General features: G+C 35.4%; 1 protein-coding gene across 1 annotated transcript; it reads right to left on the bottom strand.

The window, feature by feature from the left end:
• Positions 1–386: 386 nt before the first annotated feature.
• Positions 387–20,211, bottom strand: STRAP (serine/threonine kinase receptor associated protein). The gene is made up of 10 exons (XM_076007632.1): positions 19,776–20,211; positions 18,972–19,107; positions 12,377–12,458; positions 11,716–11,788; positions 8,893–8,989; positions 7,860–7,997; positions 5,643–5,779; positions 3,578–3,727; positions 2,594–2,659; positions 387–960 (listed from the first exon to the last, which is right to left on the bottom strand). The coding sequence occupies exons 1-10, from the start codon at positions 19,885–19,887 to the stop codon at positions 899–901; spliced, it is 1,053 nt and encodes a 350-aa protein (XP_075863747.1). The 5' UTR covers positions 19,888–20,211; the 3' UTR covers positions 387–898.
• Positions 20,212–20,635: the final 424 nt, after the last annotated feature.

The following is a 20,635-nucleotide window of genomic DNA, read 5'->3' on the forward strand; positions in this document are numbered from 1 at the left end:
AATGTGCTTTAATGGTCACTCAATTTTAATAGTTTTTTAGGGGGTGGTAAGATCTTAAGTGATTTTTCTGTTATCTTTCTGTTAATTCTAATTGCTTTATTTTTTCCTTATATAACCAGCATGCATCATTTAAATAAATCATTTTAAAAAGTCAAGCATCTCTATTCAATCTGGAAGGAGGGGAAGTAAATACAACACTTGTAAGGGACATGAAAATTTCAAAACTTCACAGTGTAAGTAACTGAATTTCAAAATTAGGAAATAATGTTTACTATAAATTCTTCAATCAAACTGTTTTTTGCTATGGTTATGAGGTAAAAAAACTATTGCTATTTTCATTGATAAAATTCAAATCTATCAGTTTTTGCCCAAAAAAACAAACATCGTTTTGTTTTAGAGGCATTTTATTTAGACAACTAAAAACAATTAGATGTTCAGAAGCAGTGTATAATGAAAGAGAAATCAAACCAGTTACTTAATCATGAATTCCCTCTTCTTTATGACTAAAGCAAAAAAAAAAAAAAAAAGGCATTTTGCTGTAATGGAAAAGTCAGAAAAATAAGCCAATATATTTTTCTTCTCCATAATAACATAAACAGCTACAAGAACTCTAATTGTAATAGGAGAAATTGGATGTTGGCTTGCACATATTCATTTTTAAAAAAACAACAGCCCATCGTACTACAGGAGCATAATTCCACCTGCCTTCATCTGTTCTTGAGTTTTCACTTACAGGTAACACCAAGTTAGTTGTTCCAGCACTGGAGCTAATTCATATTCCCCATTATTTACTGCTGTGTTTGCCTTAAGCAGAGAATAACTCTGGAAGGCTAATGCTTTTCTCTGTTTGTTGTTTAAGTCCATAAGTTGTATACTATCTGTGGCATATGTTTGATGATCAAGCTTTAACTTCAGGAGTTGAAGAATAGATGGAATCTGAATTCTCTGAAGCAATTTCTTCTACAAGTAAAAACAGAAAGTCACATCAGTCAATTTAATAAAGGAAAGAAGCAAATCTACATTTCTGTGTATTGAAGAAATAAAAAAAATTTAAAGCAGACTGGGGTGAGGGGTGAGAAGGGTGCAACTCCATATGCCATTAATGACTACACTCATACAATTGAGAAAGCAAGAAAGAAAGAGTTCATATGTTATATCCACTAAATTCTTTTACACCATGATTTAACCTCCAATGGTCCTCTCTTCTGGGCTGAATTTTCAATGACTCCAGATATCCAATGAACACCTCTAGTGATCAAAATCCTACTATTTTTTAGTGCTATTCATATTGAAACATTAAACATCAAATATTAAGTTTTAGCAAAAGCTGCTTAATAAAAATTTAAGGAAAACTCTAATTGGTAAATGGTAAACCCCATTCCAACCTCCTAAAAAATCATCATACCCAGTTTCTCATCCTAGCAATCTGTAATTTTGCTTATTATACTCCCATTCAACAATCTAATAAAATTACCAAGTCTTACCAAGTCTACCAATAAAGACTCTCAACTCCATCTACTTTTTTCTGTTCTCAATGCCATTCCTTTATTCAAAACCACATGATCAGCCAGGTGCGGTGGCTCACGTCTGTAATCCTAGCACTCTGGGAAGCCAAGGCAGGTGGATAGCTTGAGGTCAGGAGTCTGAAACCAGCCTGAGCAAGAGTGAGACCCTGTCTCTACTAAAAATAGATAGAAATTAGTTGGCCAACTAAAAATATACAGAAAAAACTAGCCAGGCATGGTGGCGCATGCCTGTAGTCCCAGCTACTCGGGAGGCTGAGGCAGAAGGATTGCTTGAGCCCAGGAGTTTGAGGATGCTATGAGCTAGGCTGACGCATGATCATTTATCTAGACTACCATGTCCCCTAACTGGTCTATATTCACTCTTGTCCTTGGTCCAATTCTTTCTACACACTACAGCCAAGGGAATCTGTAAAAACTTAAATGTATTATTATTCCTCTGCTTAAAATTCAAACGTTTCTTATTGCTATTAGTATAAAACTCTCCAATTCCTAATACTGCTAATGAGGCCCTCAAATGATCTAGCTCCTCCAGCTCACTCTACCCTTGTCCTTTAACCTGGAGGCATGATGCAGTTCTTTTAGTTTCTCATATGCTGTGCTCCTTTTTGCTTCTGAGCCTTAGTATATTTTCTTTTTCCTGCTATGAACTCATCTGTCCTGTGCCTACCAACACAAACCCCCCCTTAACCTCACCTAAGTACTCTGCTCATCCTCAGGTCCCAGTTTAAATGTCATTTCCCCAGGAAGCTTTCCCAATTCCCCTTAAAATTGTAACAATTTATTTGTTTCAGTATGTCTCCCAAGTTAGACTCTAAGCCCTGTAAGAGCAACCACATCAGTCATGTCCATACTATATCTCAGTGCCTATTACTATGCAGGAGGTATTTAAATATTTAGTTTATAAATGCGTGTGTGTGTGTGTGTGTGTGTATGATAATATTCAAACTTCCCATTAAGTAAATATGTCCATGTTTAATAAATTGATTTTGGCAATTGAGTAAAACTCATGTACACTTCAATTTTAAATTCCCCAAGACTCTTATGAAAGTCAATCCATTAGTACTTACCCAGCTCTTCTTCTGTTGTCTCTGGAAAACCAATCTTTGGCTTTGCCAGCTCACCACTATCTTCTTCTACAAAAAGAAAAGCAAGGATGATTGACTATGTGAATTATAGTATTACAAGTAATTTCTAGTATTCAGTAACCAAGAAGAGTAAGATAAGACTATTCTACGCAATGAGCTACAAAACATAATAGGAACAACTATGTTTTAAATAATTTTGATTCTAAAATAGTATGTCTTTCTTCAACAATGACTTTTAGATTCATAATACAACTACTTTGGGATTAGTGCCTAGTGTTTTTATTAAAAATATGACTACTGGCCGGACATGGTGGCTCACGCCTGTAATCCTAGCACTCTGGGAGGCTGAGAAGGGTGGACTGCTCAAGGTCAGGAGTCCGAAACCAGCCTGAGCAAGAGCGAGACCTCATCTCTAATATAAATAGAAAGAAATTAATTGGCCAACTAATATATATAGAAAAATTAGCCGGGCATGGTGGTGCATGCCTGTAGTCCCAGCTACTCGGGAGGCTGAGGCAGTAGGATTGCTTGAGCCCAGGAATTTGAGGTTGCTGTGAGCTAGGCTGACGCCACGGCACTCACTCTAGCCTGGGCAACAAAGGAGACTCTGTCTCAAAAAAAAATGACTATCTTATGGGTAAGGTTCAGTGAGTAATACTATTCAGAGATTAGATACATTTCGTTATAAATTCTTAAACTGCCCTCTAGCAAATTTTGAATAAGGCCCATTCCATTCACCAAATGAGCTAGTGTGAAAATTTAGGAACAGAATAGATTGTCCAAAAAATTTAAACAAACAAAAGAACACAGTGGCCAATTTATAATCGTGGGCTTTTTTTTTTTTTTGCTTAACCTCTAATACATAATTTAAAATCTGTAAGAGGCAGAAACCCTGAAATAAAATGATGAAAAACAACAAAGAAAAATGCATTTTTTAATTTGGTAATTCCAAATAAAAATTCTTACCAGGAAGCACACATTTCCAAAGGCCATATGTTTTTCCTACCACAGTCTGCCATAATCTCAATGTTCCATCTTCAGAACCACTGGCATAGAGTTCTCCATCAGGACTAAATCTCACACAGTGAATAGGACCAAAGTGTCCTTTGTAGGATTCTGAGAAACAAAAAAAAGGACCATTAGAAATTTAAATATTTATCTATCAAGTATTGATATGCTAAAAAAAGTACTGTCTGTATTATTGGGGAAATGCAAAATTCCTAAGGGAAAATACAAAACATTGTACCTAATTAAAAATAAAGTAATTCTCATCACAAAGTAGTATATCATGTCTACAATTCCTCTGTAAAATTATCCCTTTCCAAATCCAGCACACATTCTAGTTTCAGATTGTCTTTCTAAAAAAGAAAATGAGACTTCATGTTCCATTAAGGAAGAAGAAAGAGGGATAAATGAAAACCCCATAAATTCTACAGAATATAGATCTACAGTGTATCAGTTCAATCCCAATTTCCATATCCTAAACTCATTACCTATTTACAAAGGAACCAATTCTTATTATGACTATATACAGCCACCAGATGGAGCTCTTTTACACACTTTGCCTCTTAATTTCCTACCAGGCTATCTAGAGTTCACAATCATTCTGTCACACAGAAAGTTGAGATACAGAATCAATACTGATCCTTAAATATTTTAATCTATGGAACCTAATGAGAAAATGTACAGATTAGGAGTGTTGTTCTGTTTAAGTCATACCCTTATTTATGAACCTTTCTTATATACTTTCCAATGCCTCATTGCTCTCTCAGTTCTCAGAACTCTTTACTAGACCAGTATTCCTGTTAGACGCCCCATCTCTGTCCAACCAGAGAATTAAAAAGTTGTAGGAGTAGAAAGAACATGAGATTTTGGAATGAGAATGGCTAGGCATGTCTGGTATTGGCTGTGACCTCAGATCTTACGCAAATAAATTAGTTCTCTCATCTTGAAAAAGAATTAGGCATGTGATCACAGTAGTCTAAAACTTTAAAAACAGGCATTAAACTAAAACAGTAGAAATGAATCTCTTATTTAAAGGTTACTTATATTCAAGAAATAAAGGCTGAACTATAAGCAATTAAAATAGATTCTACATGGTCCATTCACCAAGTTTCATTTGTATAACCCAAATCTATCAGTTTTCCCCAAGAAACAAAACATAAAATTGTCTTTTGTTCTTTGTGTGTAATTCTTAGCAAGATTAGTTCTTTGAGTGGTAACAGCTAGAAACAGACAAGAACAACAGTGACAGCTTATAGACAAAAAAAAAAAAAAAAAATTACAAAAACTAAATATACTTTTGAACCAAAAGCAAAAATTGTTTGAGAGGGTTAAAAAGTAGACACTGAGAGCCACATGTAACTATGTGAAATACCTGGTCCATCATATAGAGTTAGGATGTATAATACCTTCAAAGTAATACTACATGCCTCTTCCTTTCCTTTACTAAGGACAATTATCATGAAAATGTAAGCAAAACTCAAATTCCAAAAAAGAATAACATAAATTAAACCAGACAAAAATAACTCTCCAATTCTGATTCCTAAAGGTATGCCTGTAATATGCTATAGCCCCCACTGTCCTCACCTAGTACTATTTTCTATAGAGTCTTAGGGATTTCTAAATTGCCAAAAAGGGAAGGAAGCCAGGTAGACAGGGTTACACACCTGTACCATATTTAAGAATAAATCTTGCATCTGTTTAATATTTAATACGTGACTTTGACATAAGACTGGCCCCCTCACCAATGAAGCCTAAAAATCACTGCACCATAGTACAGAACATCAGCATAATGATGAACTTCAGTTAAAAGGAAAAACTAAGGTCAGCATAGTTTATTTATAGGTCTATAAATATGTCTATCCAAAATGAATAAAATTCATTTACTTTGTCACTTGTAAGCACCAAGCTTTAGTCAGCAGAAAAATCTGCTTTCAACATGTTATATAAAAAATGAGGTATTATCTACTGGAACCATTTGATAAAGGTAACTACATCACTGTAAGGGAGAAAAAAAAGGACATCTCACCTAATTCTTCTCCACTATTATAATCATACTTATAAAGTTTAAAATCTTCACCACCCGCAACAAGAAACTCCTTCTCAGGATGAAGAGATGCAGAATTGATAGTTGCAGGAGCTTCAAAAGATTTAATTGGGTCCAAACTAGAAAAAAATTTAAATGGCAAATAGTTATAAATTTTGAATATAGTATAAACAATACAAGGAAATAATGAGTTACATTTAAACCATTCCTAAATTCTGAAATCCAAGGATCAATGAAATATTCATTTAGTCAAGCAATGATGTAAGAGAACTAATGTTAGCAAGAGTTCAGCTGGATACTACACCAAGTGTTGTTCATCTCAGGAATACAAAGACATTTTGATACAAGAGATATCTACATTTCATGTACTGGATGCCCTCCTGTAAACGAGAGTGGTGGCTAATTAAAACAGTACGGATAATATATTGGGGATTTCTGCTTTTAAATAAATTTCATCAGTATGGTTTTGATTTTTCTACAAGCACACATACATTATCTTTGTAAATAGAAATAGGTTTTACAGTAGGTAACTACTTACTTTAATATAAAGGATTATATGTGTGTTATTCTCAATTGCTGAGGGTTTAAGCTTCTGCAATAAGAAACTTTCATGTCATAAAATATGAAACTGCTAAAAACAACTCAGTTTTTACTATCAGGCAGTAAAAGAACTACTAAATTTGAAACTACAGTTATATAATAAAAATCAATGCATAATAGCTTCACTTCAAAATCAATTAGCATTTGGACACCAGCTCTTTTTCAGTTTAACCCTAAAAATCATGAAAAGGTCTCCAATACAAAAACATTATAGTATTCTAGCTCCTAAATGCTGCCCTCCTATTCCCATCATCACACAATTTAAATCATGAAAATTAAAGTTAGTCATAACTTATGCAGGATCACTGCATAGCAACTTGCTGGCTCAAATGTTAAAATAGGTAGGCCAGCAAACCTCTGCCACTAAAATGTGATTTGAGGCAACAGCCTAAAGCAAGCATGTTGCCTAACTCCAAGAGTGAGCATTAATACAGATGTACAATTTAACAGCTCTGGGCAACAGTATTCTATTATTATCAATTCATTGTGTGTTTTATAAACTCCTTTACATTCTTAATTGCTCTTATACAATTTATTTCCTTTTCTTACTTTCTCCCACTCAGTGAAGCTTAGCTCTACAAGTAGGCCCTTAGACAAAAGGTAAAGACTACTGGGCCAAGTGTAATGTGGTAAAATCTTTATAGAAATCAATTAAGTGTCAAGTATAACTAAGAACTTCAAACTCATTCCTACTAACAGGATCCTATTGTAACGAAACAGAGATACACCATAATACTCATAGAAGTGCTAAAACAGGGAAACTGGCACATAATTTAGTACAACAAATAATGTAATATGGTACACAGAGTAAAAATGTTTTCAAGGAGGATTTAATGGCTAAGAATTTTTTTTTCTTTTTTTTGAGACAAGAGTCTCACTCATCATAGCTCACTGCAACCTCAAATTCCTGGGCTCGAGGGATCCTCCTGCCTCAGCCTCCCAGGGAGCTGGGACTATAGGCATGTGCCACCTTGCCTGGCTAATTGTTTCTATTTTTGGTAGAGACAGAATCTTGCTCTTGCTCAGGCTGGTCTCGAACTCCTGAGCTCAAGCAATCTTCCCACCTGATCATCCCAAAGTACTAGGATTTCAGGCATAAACCACCCCAGCTGGCCAAGAATATTTTTAAATAAATCAGAATCATAATTGTTATTGAAGAATTAAAGAAAAAACACAAATATTGTACAACCATATATATAACATAGCAAAAGACTAGCGCAAAATATAGCTACCACTGACATTCTGTCATCTATGGTAACAATATTATGGGTAATATTTTTTCAATTATGTTACATTTTCCAATTTTTCTCCAAGAGCATTTACTATATTTATAGTTGCAAAACTTAAATCATTAGGTCTGCACATACTTGGGAACAAATAAAATCATCACTTCTCTAAAATTTTAAAGTGAAAATTAATAGGAGAATGAAGATCACAGTGGTTTTATGTATAGTGAAGAACATTAATTACAGCACCAATCCTGGGGTTCTTTTACCTTTAAAAAAATTTAATAGCTTTCAACATAAACATTCCAATTTTAAGTACCCTAATTGTCCTTTACTATCCAAAAAAGAAAATGAAGGTATTTCTTAGACATACCTTACTGCACTATGAAAAGCAATAGATCGTCCATAAGTTATAACCAAAATCTCTCCCTCAGGAATATATTCCATACTACTAACAGACATATTAAAATTTAGAGATTTCACTTCTGTCATAGTAGCATGATCCCAAAGGCTGCAAAAAGAAAGGAAAACATGGTGATATTTATTCATTTACAAAAATTACATCTGCAGATTAACCAATGAAAGAATAATCACAATTGTAGAAAAACAACATTCATTCCAAGTCACAAATTACAGGTGATAAAGAGGAATTTGGGGTTTCTATATACAATGTCAAATTATGTGGTAGCTTGTGGGTGAAATAGACTTTAATACCTAACACTCTTCCCGTTCAACTTGGCAAAACTATGTGATTAAAACACTTAAATTCTAATCGAGTTAATTTCAGCACTGCTCTCAATAGTGGTTCTTATACTCTGCTCTTGTGAATCTGGTGAGAGCTATATATCTTTCCACGGAAAAATATATTAGGTATCAGCACACAAAATTTTATATAAAACTTCAGGGGCTTCATAGTTCCCCTTTTAGCCAGCTTATCTACAGACCTTAGATTAAGAATACCTACTTATAAAGATGACAGTTTTTTCTTCTAATTTCTGCTACGTATGCATACAGGTTAAGTATCCCTTATCCAAAATATAATACTTGGGACCAGAAGTGTTTTGAATTTTGAACTTTTTCACGTTGGAATTTTTGCATTATATACTTACTGGTTAAGCATCCCTAATCTAAAAACCTGAAATCTGAAATGCTCCAATGAGTATTTCCTTTGAGCATTATGTAGGCACTCAAAAAGTTTCAGATCTTGGAGCATTTCAGATTTTGGAATTTGAGATTAGGGATACTCAACCTGTATAGATAGATCCAGATAAATGTGACTTGTGTGCAACTTAAATTTTAATGTTCAGGCAATTTTTCCCACATAATAGTTATAAAAAGTATTTAAAACATAAGCTGTAAGGTAAAATACCTTTCACATTTTAAATTATTAAAGAAAAATTACTTACCGAACAGTTTTATCGTCAGCTGAAAGAATCTGTTTATCCTCACTGCACCATAGAGCCTTTTTAATACCAGAGGTGTGACCACTAATTTCCCTAGGTTCTTCAGATGAAACAATTTAAAATATATTTGTTAATATTTGATTTTTTAAACTCACCAATATTGGGACAATTTAAATATATAAAAAGAAAAAAGCCATATTTTCATTTAGACTGCAACTTTTCAAAGCCCAGCACAATTCAAATTTGGTGGTTTACGTAGAATATATCTAGTTTTTCTATACTGGAACAGAAATGTATCTGCATGATATGGAACCCAAGAACTATGACACTTGCTATATGCAGCTGAGTGAATGCACCACTCACTCTCTCCAGGCTAACTTTCTGCACAACTAATAATATTCAAAAGCATTACTGTACCACAGTGAAATAAAAGATTAACTACTGTGGTATAATTTACTAAGAACAAGAACCCAGGAAATAAGACAGCCTCAACTATTTCTAGTACTACTTTGCTAACTCTGCGACCTTTATCCAAGCTACTATTGGTAGTAACTAATGGGAAAATAGGGGGAAATAAGGGATGGAAGGAAAAATGGGAAATAGAAAGCAGTACAGCAATTCCCAGGAAAGTTTCTACACTAAGAGGAAAGCATTCCAAAGAAAAAAACAAAAAAACAAACCCAGGAACCTATCTCTGAAGGCGATTATCCTTTCAAAAGACTTAAAAATCCTCATTGTTAACTCTGGGCAAAGGCAGATGCTGGAGTCAACACTGTGCAACACTACTTTGACCTTTAGGCATGTTGCTTAACTTTTTGAAAACTACATTTTTCACCTAAAAAATCAGATAACAATAATTACAAATGAGAATATATATCTACGTTGCTTAACATGTTATCTGACATACAGTAAACCCTCAGTAAACTCATTTCTACTGCCAGCACAGTGGAAGAGTAACTTTCAAAAATGTCCACCCAAGCCCTGAACTATCTTGCTTTGTTCTGACTAAGTGAGGTCACAGTGCTTTGCTATATTGTGGCAAAAAAATTATCAAAAAAGAATGCAGAAAAAACTTCTAGGTGGTAATAAAAAAATTTGAAAATGCACTCTGTTTCCTTACCTTAGAAACACTTTCAGAAATGGAAAGTACCTCAAAAGAATAATTGCTTAATTTCCAATGTAGTTTTAATTTTCTTACTACTCTTTTAAATTTTATAGATTTATGAGTAGATAATGCCCATGATATAAAATTTAAAAGATATTAACAAATAGATAACAAATAAAAGTCTGTTTATCATGTTTTGATAGTTTTTTGAGTGTACATATGTATATTAATATATGTACAAACATATATGGATAGGGAAATCATTAAAATGCTATAAAATAAAGGTGAATATATGGACTAGGGAAGAGAAGACACCTATAACTTCTGTACGATGAAAGAGAATTCATAAAAGAAATGATAGATTTCACTACCAAAACTTTTTGAAGGTATATACCATAAAGCCACAGTGACAAAATTTAAAACCAAATGACAAATTAGAATGCAATGAAGAAACTTTAAAAATGAGTAAGAAAAAGATGAACAACACAACAGATGAATGAGCAATGGGCATGAATAGGTTATTATTTCATAAAAGAGAAAATAATTAAAATGCTACTCAATAGCATTTTAGCCTTATAAATAACTTTTTAACTTCACAATAATACAATAGAATCATTTTCTTCTATCAAAATGACAAAGATAAAATTAGTTATCAGTGTTCACTAGAACAGGTTGGCCATAGTTATATATTTATACTTTGCTGGATGATACTTTGGTAATATCTATCAATGGCTTCCAACAATTCTATTCCTCTTTGTCCCAACAATTCTACGTTTGCATAGTTAGTTATCTTAAAGGAAACCATTGTGAAAGTATTTCCAACCATAAGGATGTTTAGCATAATATTGTTTTTAAAATTCAAAATTTGTAAATAGCCCAAATAGGCCATAATAAGAAACTGGTTAATTCACTTATGATGTATCTATAGAATGGAGAACAATAAAGTCATGACAAATAGTTGACAGAATATTTAGTGACATAAAAAAATTGTCATTGCAAATTAAAAAAAATTGTTTTGTCACGTCTGTAATCCTAGCATTCTCAGAAGCCAAGACGGGCGGATCGTTTGAGCTCAGAAGTTCGAGACCAGCCAGAGCAAGAGTGAGATGTCGTCTCTACCAAAAATAGAAAAAATCAGCCGGGCATGGTAGCACATGCCTGTAGTCCCAACTACTTGGGAGGCTGAGGCAGGAGGATCCCTTGAGCCCAGGAGTTTGAGGTTGCTGTGAGCTAGGCTGATGCCATGGCACTATAGCCGGGGCAACAGAGTGAGACTATACCCCCCCCCCAAAAAATTGTTTTGAATAGCTAATACATTTACATGGTTCAAAAATCTAAATAATGTACATACTGAGAATTCTCACTATCGTCACCTTCTACAGATAACCACTCTTTCTTATCAAAAGGCAGGAACACAGTTCTGTACTCTTTTTAAACTTAACACCATGATAAAAATTTACCATGACAAAATTTTCAGATTGTAAGAGGCTATACAAAAACAATGCAGCAAATAAACTCATATTAAAAAGAATATCTGCATGGAAAATAAAAAGGCTGGAGGAATATGAAGCAAAAACCAATGGATTATGTCTTAATTTTCGTCTTTGTGACTAAATTTATTTTCCAAATTTAAGTACTGAATATGAAATCTTTTAATGAGTAAAAGTTATTTAAATTAAAAGAAAAGTAAAATCACAAACTGATGCATACATTACACTTACCTGCTTCAGGTTTGTTCAAGTCATATATGCGTAATAGTTTATCCTGTCCCCCAGTTAACAAATAATTACTATCCTGAAAATACAAGTAAAATGTCAATAGATTAACCATTTTAATAGCTAGCTCTCTTTAAAACTTCAACACCAAATAAAATCCAAATATAGCTTAGACATCACAAAGAGATGCAATACATAACCAATGACTTCTGGAGAAGACACTGTGGAACAGCTGCCCTTCTTATAATTGCCAAGCCCTTTAAGCTTCCTAGTACAAAAATGTTACACTATACTACCTACACATGAATTCCCCCATTCTGCCCTGATCCTGTTCCTCTACCTCCTAAGAAGCCCTTTTTTGATGATCTCAAATTTATCTTCTCCATTCTGAAAGAGGTGGGAAAAAGTTATTTGGGCTTTTTAGATACTTATTGCTATTACTGGAGTATTGGTAAAAGAGTCCCAGGGTATCTTAAAAGCTTCATAGGATTAACCACAAAAAAACGAATTTGTAGTTATAGTCAAATAAAATATAAACCAATATACACCAAATATTCCATGAAAAGATTTATCAACCAAATATACAAACCAATCAAATAAAAAACTATTGACACACTGTATAACAGCAGCAATTTAACTCCCTAAAATAAATTTCATTTTCTGATACCTGTGTGAAATCCACACTCTTGACAATGTGTTTATGAGCCAGGGTCATCAATTCATCTCCTGAGACAGCATCCCACACTTTGCTAAAAGTAAAAAAATAAAAGGAGGATAAATATTACTAAATATTAATATATTAAAATGATAAATGATACATTTGAATTCCAAATAAGTTAGATATGTGAAATGTTACATAAGAGCATTATATATCTCCTTTATCTCTAACATTCCTGACAGACTTCAGTTGATAAAATATTTAAATAAGCCTAGAAGAAATTTTTCTGTAAAAACCTTATAACCAACCTAATTTTCTCTGATAGCAGAAAAGATCTGAACAATTTAAGTAAATAAGATTCATGAACCAATCCATCCTTCTTGTTTTTCTTTTAGTTTATAGCCATAATATCCTTTTAGCAAGCCTGTAAAACATTTTACAATTTTTAGTGTAACTATGCCAATCTTCTACTCACATTCACATGCAAAACAAAAAAGTGAAAAACAAGAAATCCTTAAACAATTTACAGGAGAATGAAAGCCTTGATATAGGTTACATAAAATTTTCTATCAAAATAGTGGAGAAAATTTTCTCCTCATCTCTTCCTCAAAGTTGACTCAAATTTTCAAACCCCAGTCCAATTAACTTCCCCCAAAATACCAGGCTATGATTATATAATGCTAACACTGAAGATTTTAATCTCCAAATTACATTTGTTTTCCCTCACCCAGCTCACTCCAAAATATGTTGGTGGTTTTATGTATATATACATATATGTGTGTGTATATTTCAGGGGTGTACTGTTTAAACAATACTTCACAAAGTACTTTAGGGGGTTCCCCAAATAAAAAAGCTTAAAGAAGAAAAATTAACTTTAGATCAGAAGAGGTCAGTGAAAAATAAACAAGAAAACTTTGCATACAGGGAAAAGAACTAAGAGTGAAGAAGCTATGCTCAATGGAGATTTCCATTTTAATGCAATTTACATTTATTCTTAGGAACACAGAGGGCCATAAAACAGTAAGAGAAAAAAAAAGCAGAGAAAAGCAAAGGGTATCCTTTGTTTACTCAATAAACACATGATAAATATATCAAAGATACATTATATCATTCTAGATTTAAGGCTACAGCACAAATGGGAGAGAAAAAATATCGTACAGGTCTCTGCCTTAGTAGAACTTTTAGCAAGAGAAAACCATGCATTAAATAGTACATTTAAAAATACAATTAAAAAACAAGTTCATAGGCTATAAAAACTCAGAAAAAACACACTACTAATTCTGCCAGACAACCGGAAAATCTAAGCAATGGAGTTAGTGGTCCTAAAGAGCAAGTAGAAATACATCAGGCGAAAGAAGGGAAGGCTATTCCAGACAAAAATTATTAGCATGTACAATGGTTAATAAGTATGAAAGAGCATCTAACAGGAATACATACTGATGATACAATATCAAACCTTGCATATTATATACATGGATCATATGAGTGGCTCAATAAATACGTTCTGAGAGGAGTAAGGTCAACTATGAGTAGCTCTGCTACTAAATTCCCTAGTATTCATTTCTCTTTGCACAGGAACGTGCTACAGTTTCTCCCACTCTAATTCAACTCTCTGGCCCCAACCTACTTTCCCAACCTCATTAAACTTTTTATCTATCCTCACTTCCATTAATCATTTCTTTCTGTTCTCCAGAGAACTCTGCTTACACTGATCACTGTGCTTAATGTTGTTTTATTTTTAATTTTGTTTACATATATTTACTCTTAATCACAGGGAAATTCATTACATGGCTGTGGTAAGAGTTCACAAGGATTAGGATAACAGAGAGCATCAAAAGTAAACAAAACGTCAAGTGTACCTAAAATTACTATCCTAGTTATTCATGAGTCTCAACAGACCCCTGGGCAATGTCCTTTGAAATGCTCAGTTCAAGTCTATCAAATAATCTTCCAAAAACTGCTTAAAATCTTAAGATTCTGCTTAGATTGCATCCATTAACTGGTGAGAACAGAAAACTGGAGTGACCAAACAGTAACCAGAGAGCTAATCTATCTGTGTCTTTTTCCTATTTAGAAATACCACTAAAATAGAGGCATGTCATTTTCTGACACAGCATGTACTAACTCTGGCATATTTCCATTATTCATAGTAAGAGTCCTAAAAAAGACTTACAAGTTCTAAAAAGAATCTGAAATAATCTAATGTTTTCTAATGTATTATTCAATCTTCAGGCAAGAAACTCACAAAAATTATCTGACTGCAGGGCTAAAATCAACAGTCAAGTATCATTAACAATATTCTTTCAGCAGCTAATCCTGCAACATTTATTCTGCACAACTCATTAAGTACTTGTCATCTCCCTGAACTACTGATACCTTTTATATTCCCAATTTCTAGCACATAATCAATGTTGTCCGATACTTTTCATACCTTGAGAATGGACTAAGGATAAGTCTCAAAAGAGGAGCTGCTTATTTAAAGCTTTAACAAAACAAGCTGTTTTAGAATTTTTTAAAAAATGCCTACCTACCTTAACATGTGGACCAAGTCAGCTACAAGAAGGAAATAATACCATCTTTGATTTATCAAGACCTTTATTCAGAGAAAAGTTAGATCTTTCTATTGGTTTTTACAAGAAAGATAAAATGATCATACACTTTGATCACCTATATATTCCTGGGCCCAACCCCAGACATACATAAGCACTCTCTGGAGCAAAGCATAGCAATATTTTCACTTTGGCACTTTTACCAAATGATTTTGATGGGAGGAAAGTGGAGGTACAGAGAAAAGGATCATATGAAGTAATGTTAACAATAGCATCATGAATGAAAAGATACAAAGAGGGTGGTATTCCAACAACAGTGCCACTATCACTGAACTCAACTGCCCAAACTACTTCAAAATAACTGAAGTACATCTTGAAGTAAACTGATCCAAACACCTGTTCTCTGATTATAATGTCTCTACAAAAAAACAGGAATAAAATCTACCTCTTAGATGACCACACCATAAATGAGTTTTCTAAGAAATGCAAGAATGGAAGAAAAAAAGATGTTCCTAAAAATGATTTATACCAATTATGGCTAATCGATCCGGTTAAGTTGGGGGGAGTCACTCCTTAGGTGGATCAAGTTCCATCATAGCAACCCCCATACAAGTCATTACAAGGGAAGAATACTCATAGATAAACATATACACTCTCACACCCCACAGACAGACATAGAAGAAATGAGGGGATAAGTCTCAGTTCCCAACTGAGTTCCCACTATATAACCAGACATCATGCTAGACTCTAGGGATACAGTGGAAAAAGATCTCAGTATTCCAATAGCATCATGGGTCTTAGTCCTTTACAGATATGACAACCAAGGTTTAAGAAATAAGCTATGATCAAACTAGAAATACACAGCATAGTGAGCACATGAACTCAAGCCAGCCTAATGTCTATGCTTGGTACATCTCTTCCACTCTATCACAGTACCTAAACTGAGGGAAAAAATAACAAAAACTGTCCTTCTTGAGATTTAAATCTACTCAACATTCCTTGTATGAAACTATTTGGTTTCATGACTTTAGCATGGAAGTTTCAAAATAACATATGTGATTTTGGTCTAGTGGGGGTGATAATAGTGCTGGTAGTAGCTATCATTGTTACCTTACATATGTAACACTTACACAGCTCTTAACAGACTTCAGGCAATATTCTAAGTATTTGAAACATATTAACATAATAAACATTGCTTATTTAATATTTGCAACCAATCTATGAGGTAAGTACTGTGTGAGAGAAAAAGGTTAAATTAAGTGCCTGAGGCCACAGAGACATTAAATAACAAAGCCAGGATTCAAATACAGGCCATCTTGCTTCAGTGTCCATGCTCTTAATACCACTGGTAAACACGCTGAGACCTGAAATGTACAAAAGTACAAAAACAACACTGAATACCTATCCACAGGCATGCCCCAAATGTGTGATTTTGTTTAGTTAGTAATGCTCTGTAAGTGACCTAAACAAAGATAACTGTTTCTCTGACAGAAGATAAAATTTGGACCGTTATTTTCAAGACTCTGTTAAGTATTGAAAGAGCCATATTTTCTCACATCTTTTTCTCTCCTCATTTCAAAGTAATTATCACATGCACAGTAGTCATTTCTGTCTACTGCCCTTTATTTCTTTTCCTGAGGGATGATAATACAATTTGCCCAATGTACTTGAGTCCTTTAGAGACTTTATGAGACAGGCACCCTTCCTGAGAAGCTTTTGCACCAGTTTTTTAAGAATCAGAATAAGACCACCAAGCAATAGGTGACAAAGCATGCTGCTTATATAATTAACACTGTTAGGGCCAGATAAGAATAGAATTGAGGTTAATAAGAAATGTATCTCTCCAGAACTACAATCCAAAAGCTTATCCCTTTCAATGCTAATGTCTGCAATGTCTAAAATCTTGATACATTTATAACTTAATTATATTTAATTTAAAATATCACTTTACTAACTATAAACTTATCACCACTAGACTGGGACCCAATTACCAAAATGAAATTTCTAAAATTTCTAAAATCTGCTTACAATATCTGAAATCTAAAGTTGTGTATAATGTTAATCCCAAGGTTCTGCATTCATTGTAAAATCAGTAACATTCATTCCTAATGACAATGTTCCTATTGAACCAATCAAAAAGCAGACTTTGGAGGAGCCGTAGAAAAACCTAAACACCTGGCAATCACAGACACAAAATGTTCCAGAAGCAAAATCAAGATCTATAATTCATCCATCCTTGATCCTTCTACTTTTAGAACATTTCCTCAAGTTATTTGATAAACATAAGGTACTAAATAAACAGGGACACAAAATATAAGACACGGCCTCTGACCTTAAGCATAAAAAGTATTATAATAGTGCCAAAAATTTTAACACAGAGTATGTTAGGATAACAAAAGACAAAATGGACATCTTTATTTTAACTTTCTAGTGCTCCATAGTAAGTCTTCCATGTCTGAGAATCACTTTTCCTATTTTCACCTCCCATAATTAACATAGCATTTTTGTCACATTATAAGGTAGCATGCATGCTGACATCTAAAGCAACTTTGGGCTTGAAAATTATTTATCTGGAAGGACTTTCAAAGGAATTTAATATTACCAGTATTTCCTACCATCACAACAGGGCAGGGCAAGAAGCCTTACAATGGTTATGCATAATGACACAATAGCAATCTATTCACTGAAAGCACAGGAAAAAAGTTCAGACTGGCATTTATTTATAACTTTTCTTAACTGATCTTCTCTTACCATTTCAAATTTAACCCCAGGTAACCGTTACTAATACCTTCTCTATTTTTTTTATTTTTAAATTTACATACAGTAAAATTCCCTATGGTTTATACAGGTGTTTCAATAAGAATAAAGAGCATACACACAGTCATGTATCCATCACCACAATCAATCTGCCTTCATTTTTTTCATACTAAAATTAGGATGTTTAATTTGCTCAAAACAAAGGAGGCAACATATTTACCATTGTTGCTTAGTGTGAAATTCTGTTAAAAAAAAAAAATCAACAAGACCACATTTATTCTCTAGCCTCTTAAGTCTTGTAAAGTCTATGCATGTACAATAGCTCTTGACATTGTCTTCATTAGTTTAAACACCAAAGTGTCTACTAAGTTACAAACACAGACAGGTAGGAACTGGAGATACCAAGACTTATGATACATGCCTGAAAAAGAAAAAAGGGTCACTGCAAATCAGTTTAATAAAATATTCAAAGCCAAAAGTCAGAACAGGTAATGTGCACCCTGGCAACAATAAGTTTAGTATAAGTAGACTGTAGGGTTTATGGTGTGTAGTACCCAGAAGATCATGCTGATGAACTAGGATGCGGCCAAACTGTAAAGTGCAAACAACTGAAATTTATCTTTGAGGTCAGTGACGCTAAGGCTATACATCAGAATCACCTACAGGAACATCAGAGAAGGGAGGGAGGGGAAGATGATGGGTACTCCATCCTCAGACCTGGTAGGGAGGTAAAAATTACCCTGAGCTAGTGCAACAGCAAATACATGGAGAAACATTATAGTCAGTTTGCTGTCAGAATTGAAAAAGATGATGGTAATCTAGAGTAATGGAAAAATCAAAAATAACTTAGATTTCAACCTTTCAAAGCTTAGGAAATAAACAATTGAGTTTAGGAGACAATCAGTTTTAAATATGTCTAAAGACAGTTAAGGAAAACAGAGTGAAATAAAAATCTGGAACCATGAATGTATGATATCACTAAGGAGTATAGGCAGAGGAGTATTTGTAAAAGAAATCACCAATATTCATTATCTGGAGTGGTAGTTAATAATGCAGATTCACAGGTCAAAGTCAAGACATAAAGAATAACCATTTAAGCCTCTGAAAATTTTGAGAACCACTGGAGAGAAAAGAACAACACAGGATCAAGAGGGAATCTGGGTGAGATCAAACATTATGTGTTCTAAATAGCAGCCACTGAGTCAGAATTTTACAAATATCTGAGGCTGAAGTTTTTGATTTGTTTCAAGACATAATCCACAGTAAACACCAAAGTTAGCCATTTTGGCTACACTTACGCTGTGAAATCTGCAGCTGCTGTAGCTGCTTTGGTGGCATCCTTATTCAATGTTGCACCCCAAACAGCACCTTTATGACCCAAAAATGTTCCAATCCAGTCTCCTGTATCTCCCTGGCGTAGCATAGGTTTACCATCTAGAAAACGTTTTTTTAAAAAAATGTTATTTAGATGTTCCGATTACTTAAAATCTAAGATTCAAACATAAAATGATTATATTGAATGACAAAATGAATTGTTCATGTCGTCTAACTACTCCCGCTCACTAGGGTCACTAAGGAATATACTGAAATAAATAAACTAAAAAGCTGAATTGGTCATTCTCTCCGAAACATACCTGTGACTCACTAGGAATACTCATCTGCGTCAAAATAATCTAGCTTTGAGTCTTATTATGGACATACTTTTTAACCTAAGCCTCGGTTTCCTATTTGAAAAATGGGGCCAGCACTACAAAGGAATATCCGCTGACATTAAGAGATAACGTCTTCGGCCTGGCATAATTTCTCCTTCCCCCAAAGATATTTTACAGTGTTTGATGTCTAGAACGTACAGGCCAGTGCAGTGCAGTTTCCCCAGAAACAGCAATAAAAATGAAACGAGGAATGGCCTCCGTTAGGAGTAATACTTAGGGAAGTCAGGAGGCCTCTCCGCTCCAGCTGCGATTCCCTAACACCGCTCGCTCCTTTCCCCACCAGACCCGTGTTGGCCCTCACCTCAACGGTGAAGACCCCTGCCTGAGGGGTCCCAATCCCTTTCAGCCCAGTCCTAGCGGTCGAGGACCCGGCCCAGCGGCCTCGCTCACCTTTGCAGGCGCTGATTAAAAAATACCCATAAGGCGTGATGCCACTGAAGGCCAAATCAACCACCGGCCGCGTGTGGCCCGAGCAAGTGAGCGGCGTCTGCCTCATAGCCATGGCGGCGAACCCAGCGATGGGGCTGGCGAGCCGAGGGTCGTCGTCGTCGTCTTTTCTCTCCTCAGCTGCAGCGCCTCAGGCTCTTCAAGGCCCCCCGCCCTGACACTGGGGCTGCGCTGGGAAAACAGGAAAAGGGGGCCAATCTGGCGGCACCGAGGTCAGGGAAGGGTTAGGGAAGGGTCAGGGAGTCTGCGACAGGCGAGCGACAGTCGCCGAGGGAGGGTAAGGGAGGGAGGGAGGAAAGTAGGGGAGGGGGGGAGAACCGGAGAACCGGCCCCACCACGATCCACACCGTCCACACCGGTATCAGCAGGAAGTGACGTAGCAAACGACGCAGAGCGTCCGCCGGAAGTGACGATGCACGGGGGGGCGGGCTCGCCCAGTAGTGGAGACTTAATGGAGAAGGACAGGAACGCGCAGGCGCGAGCTCGTGGTTCGTCGGGCGCGTGGCGGCTTGTGGCCGCCGGCTGCAAACAGCTCCTGGAGGCGCTCTGGGGTTTGGGGCTGCGTCCTTCGCGCTGAGCTCTAACCCGTCTGAACGCCCTTGCTCTTCGGCAGAGTTCGCGGTGACCAAAAGGTCTTCCCACCCCTTTAAGCCCCGGGACCGCTATGGCGGCCGCTGTGCGTTACAGGCTGAGCGGTCCAACCATGCTCAGCATCCGAACATCTTAGAGAGAAACCGGAGCCATTCCCACTGGCAGCCCAAACCTGCAAACATTTTCCCTGGCAACCTTTTTGTATTTTTTTT

Source organism: Microcebus murinus, chromosome 10 (genome assembly GCF_040939455.1).
Source record: "Microcebus murinus isolate Inina chromosome 10, M.murinus_Inina_mat1.0, whole genome shotgun sequence".
NCBI lineage: Eukaryota > Metazoa > Chordata > Mammalia > Primates > Cheirogaleidae > Microcebus > Microcebus murinus.

Coding starts and splice junctions, on each gene's coding strand:
- STRAP (XM_076007632.1), bottom strand. CDS start 19,887: ATGGCTATGAGGCAGACGCCGCTCACTTGCTCGGGCCACACGCGGCCG. Junction 12,459..18,971: donor GCAGCTGCAGATTTCACAGC/GTAAGTGTAGCC, acceptor TTTTACTTTTAG/CAAAGTGTGGGATGCTGTCT. Junction 961..2,593: donor GACAACAGAAGAAGAGCTGG/GTAAGTACTAAT, acceptor TTTTACTTGTAG/AAGAAATTGCTTCAGAGAAT.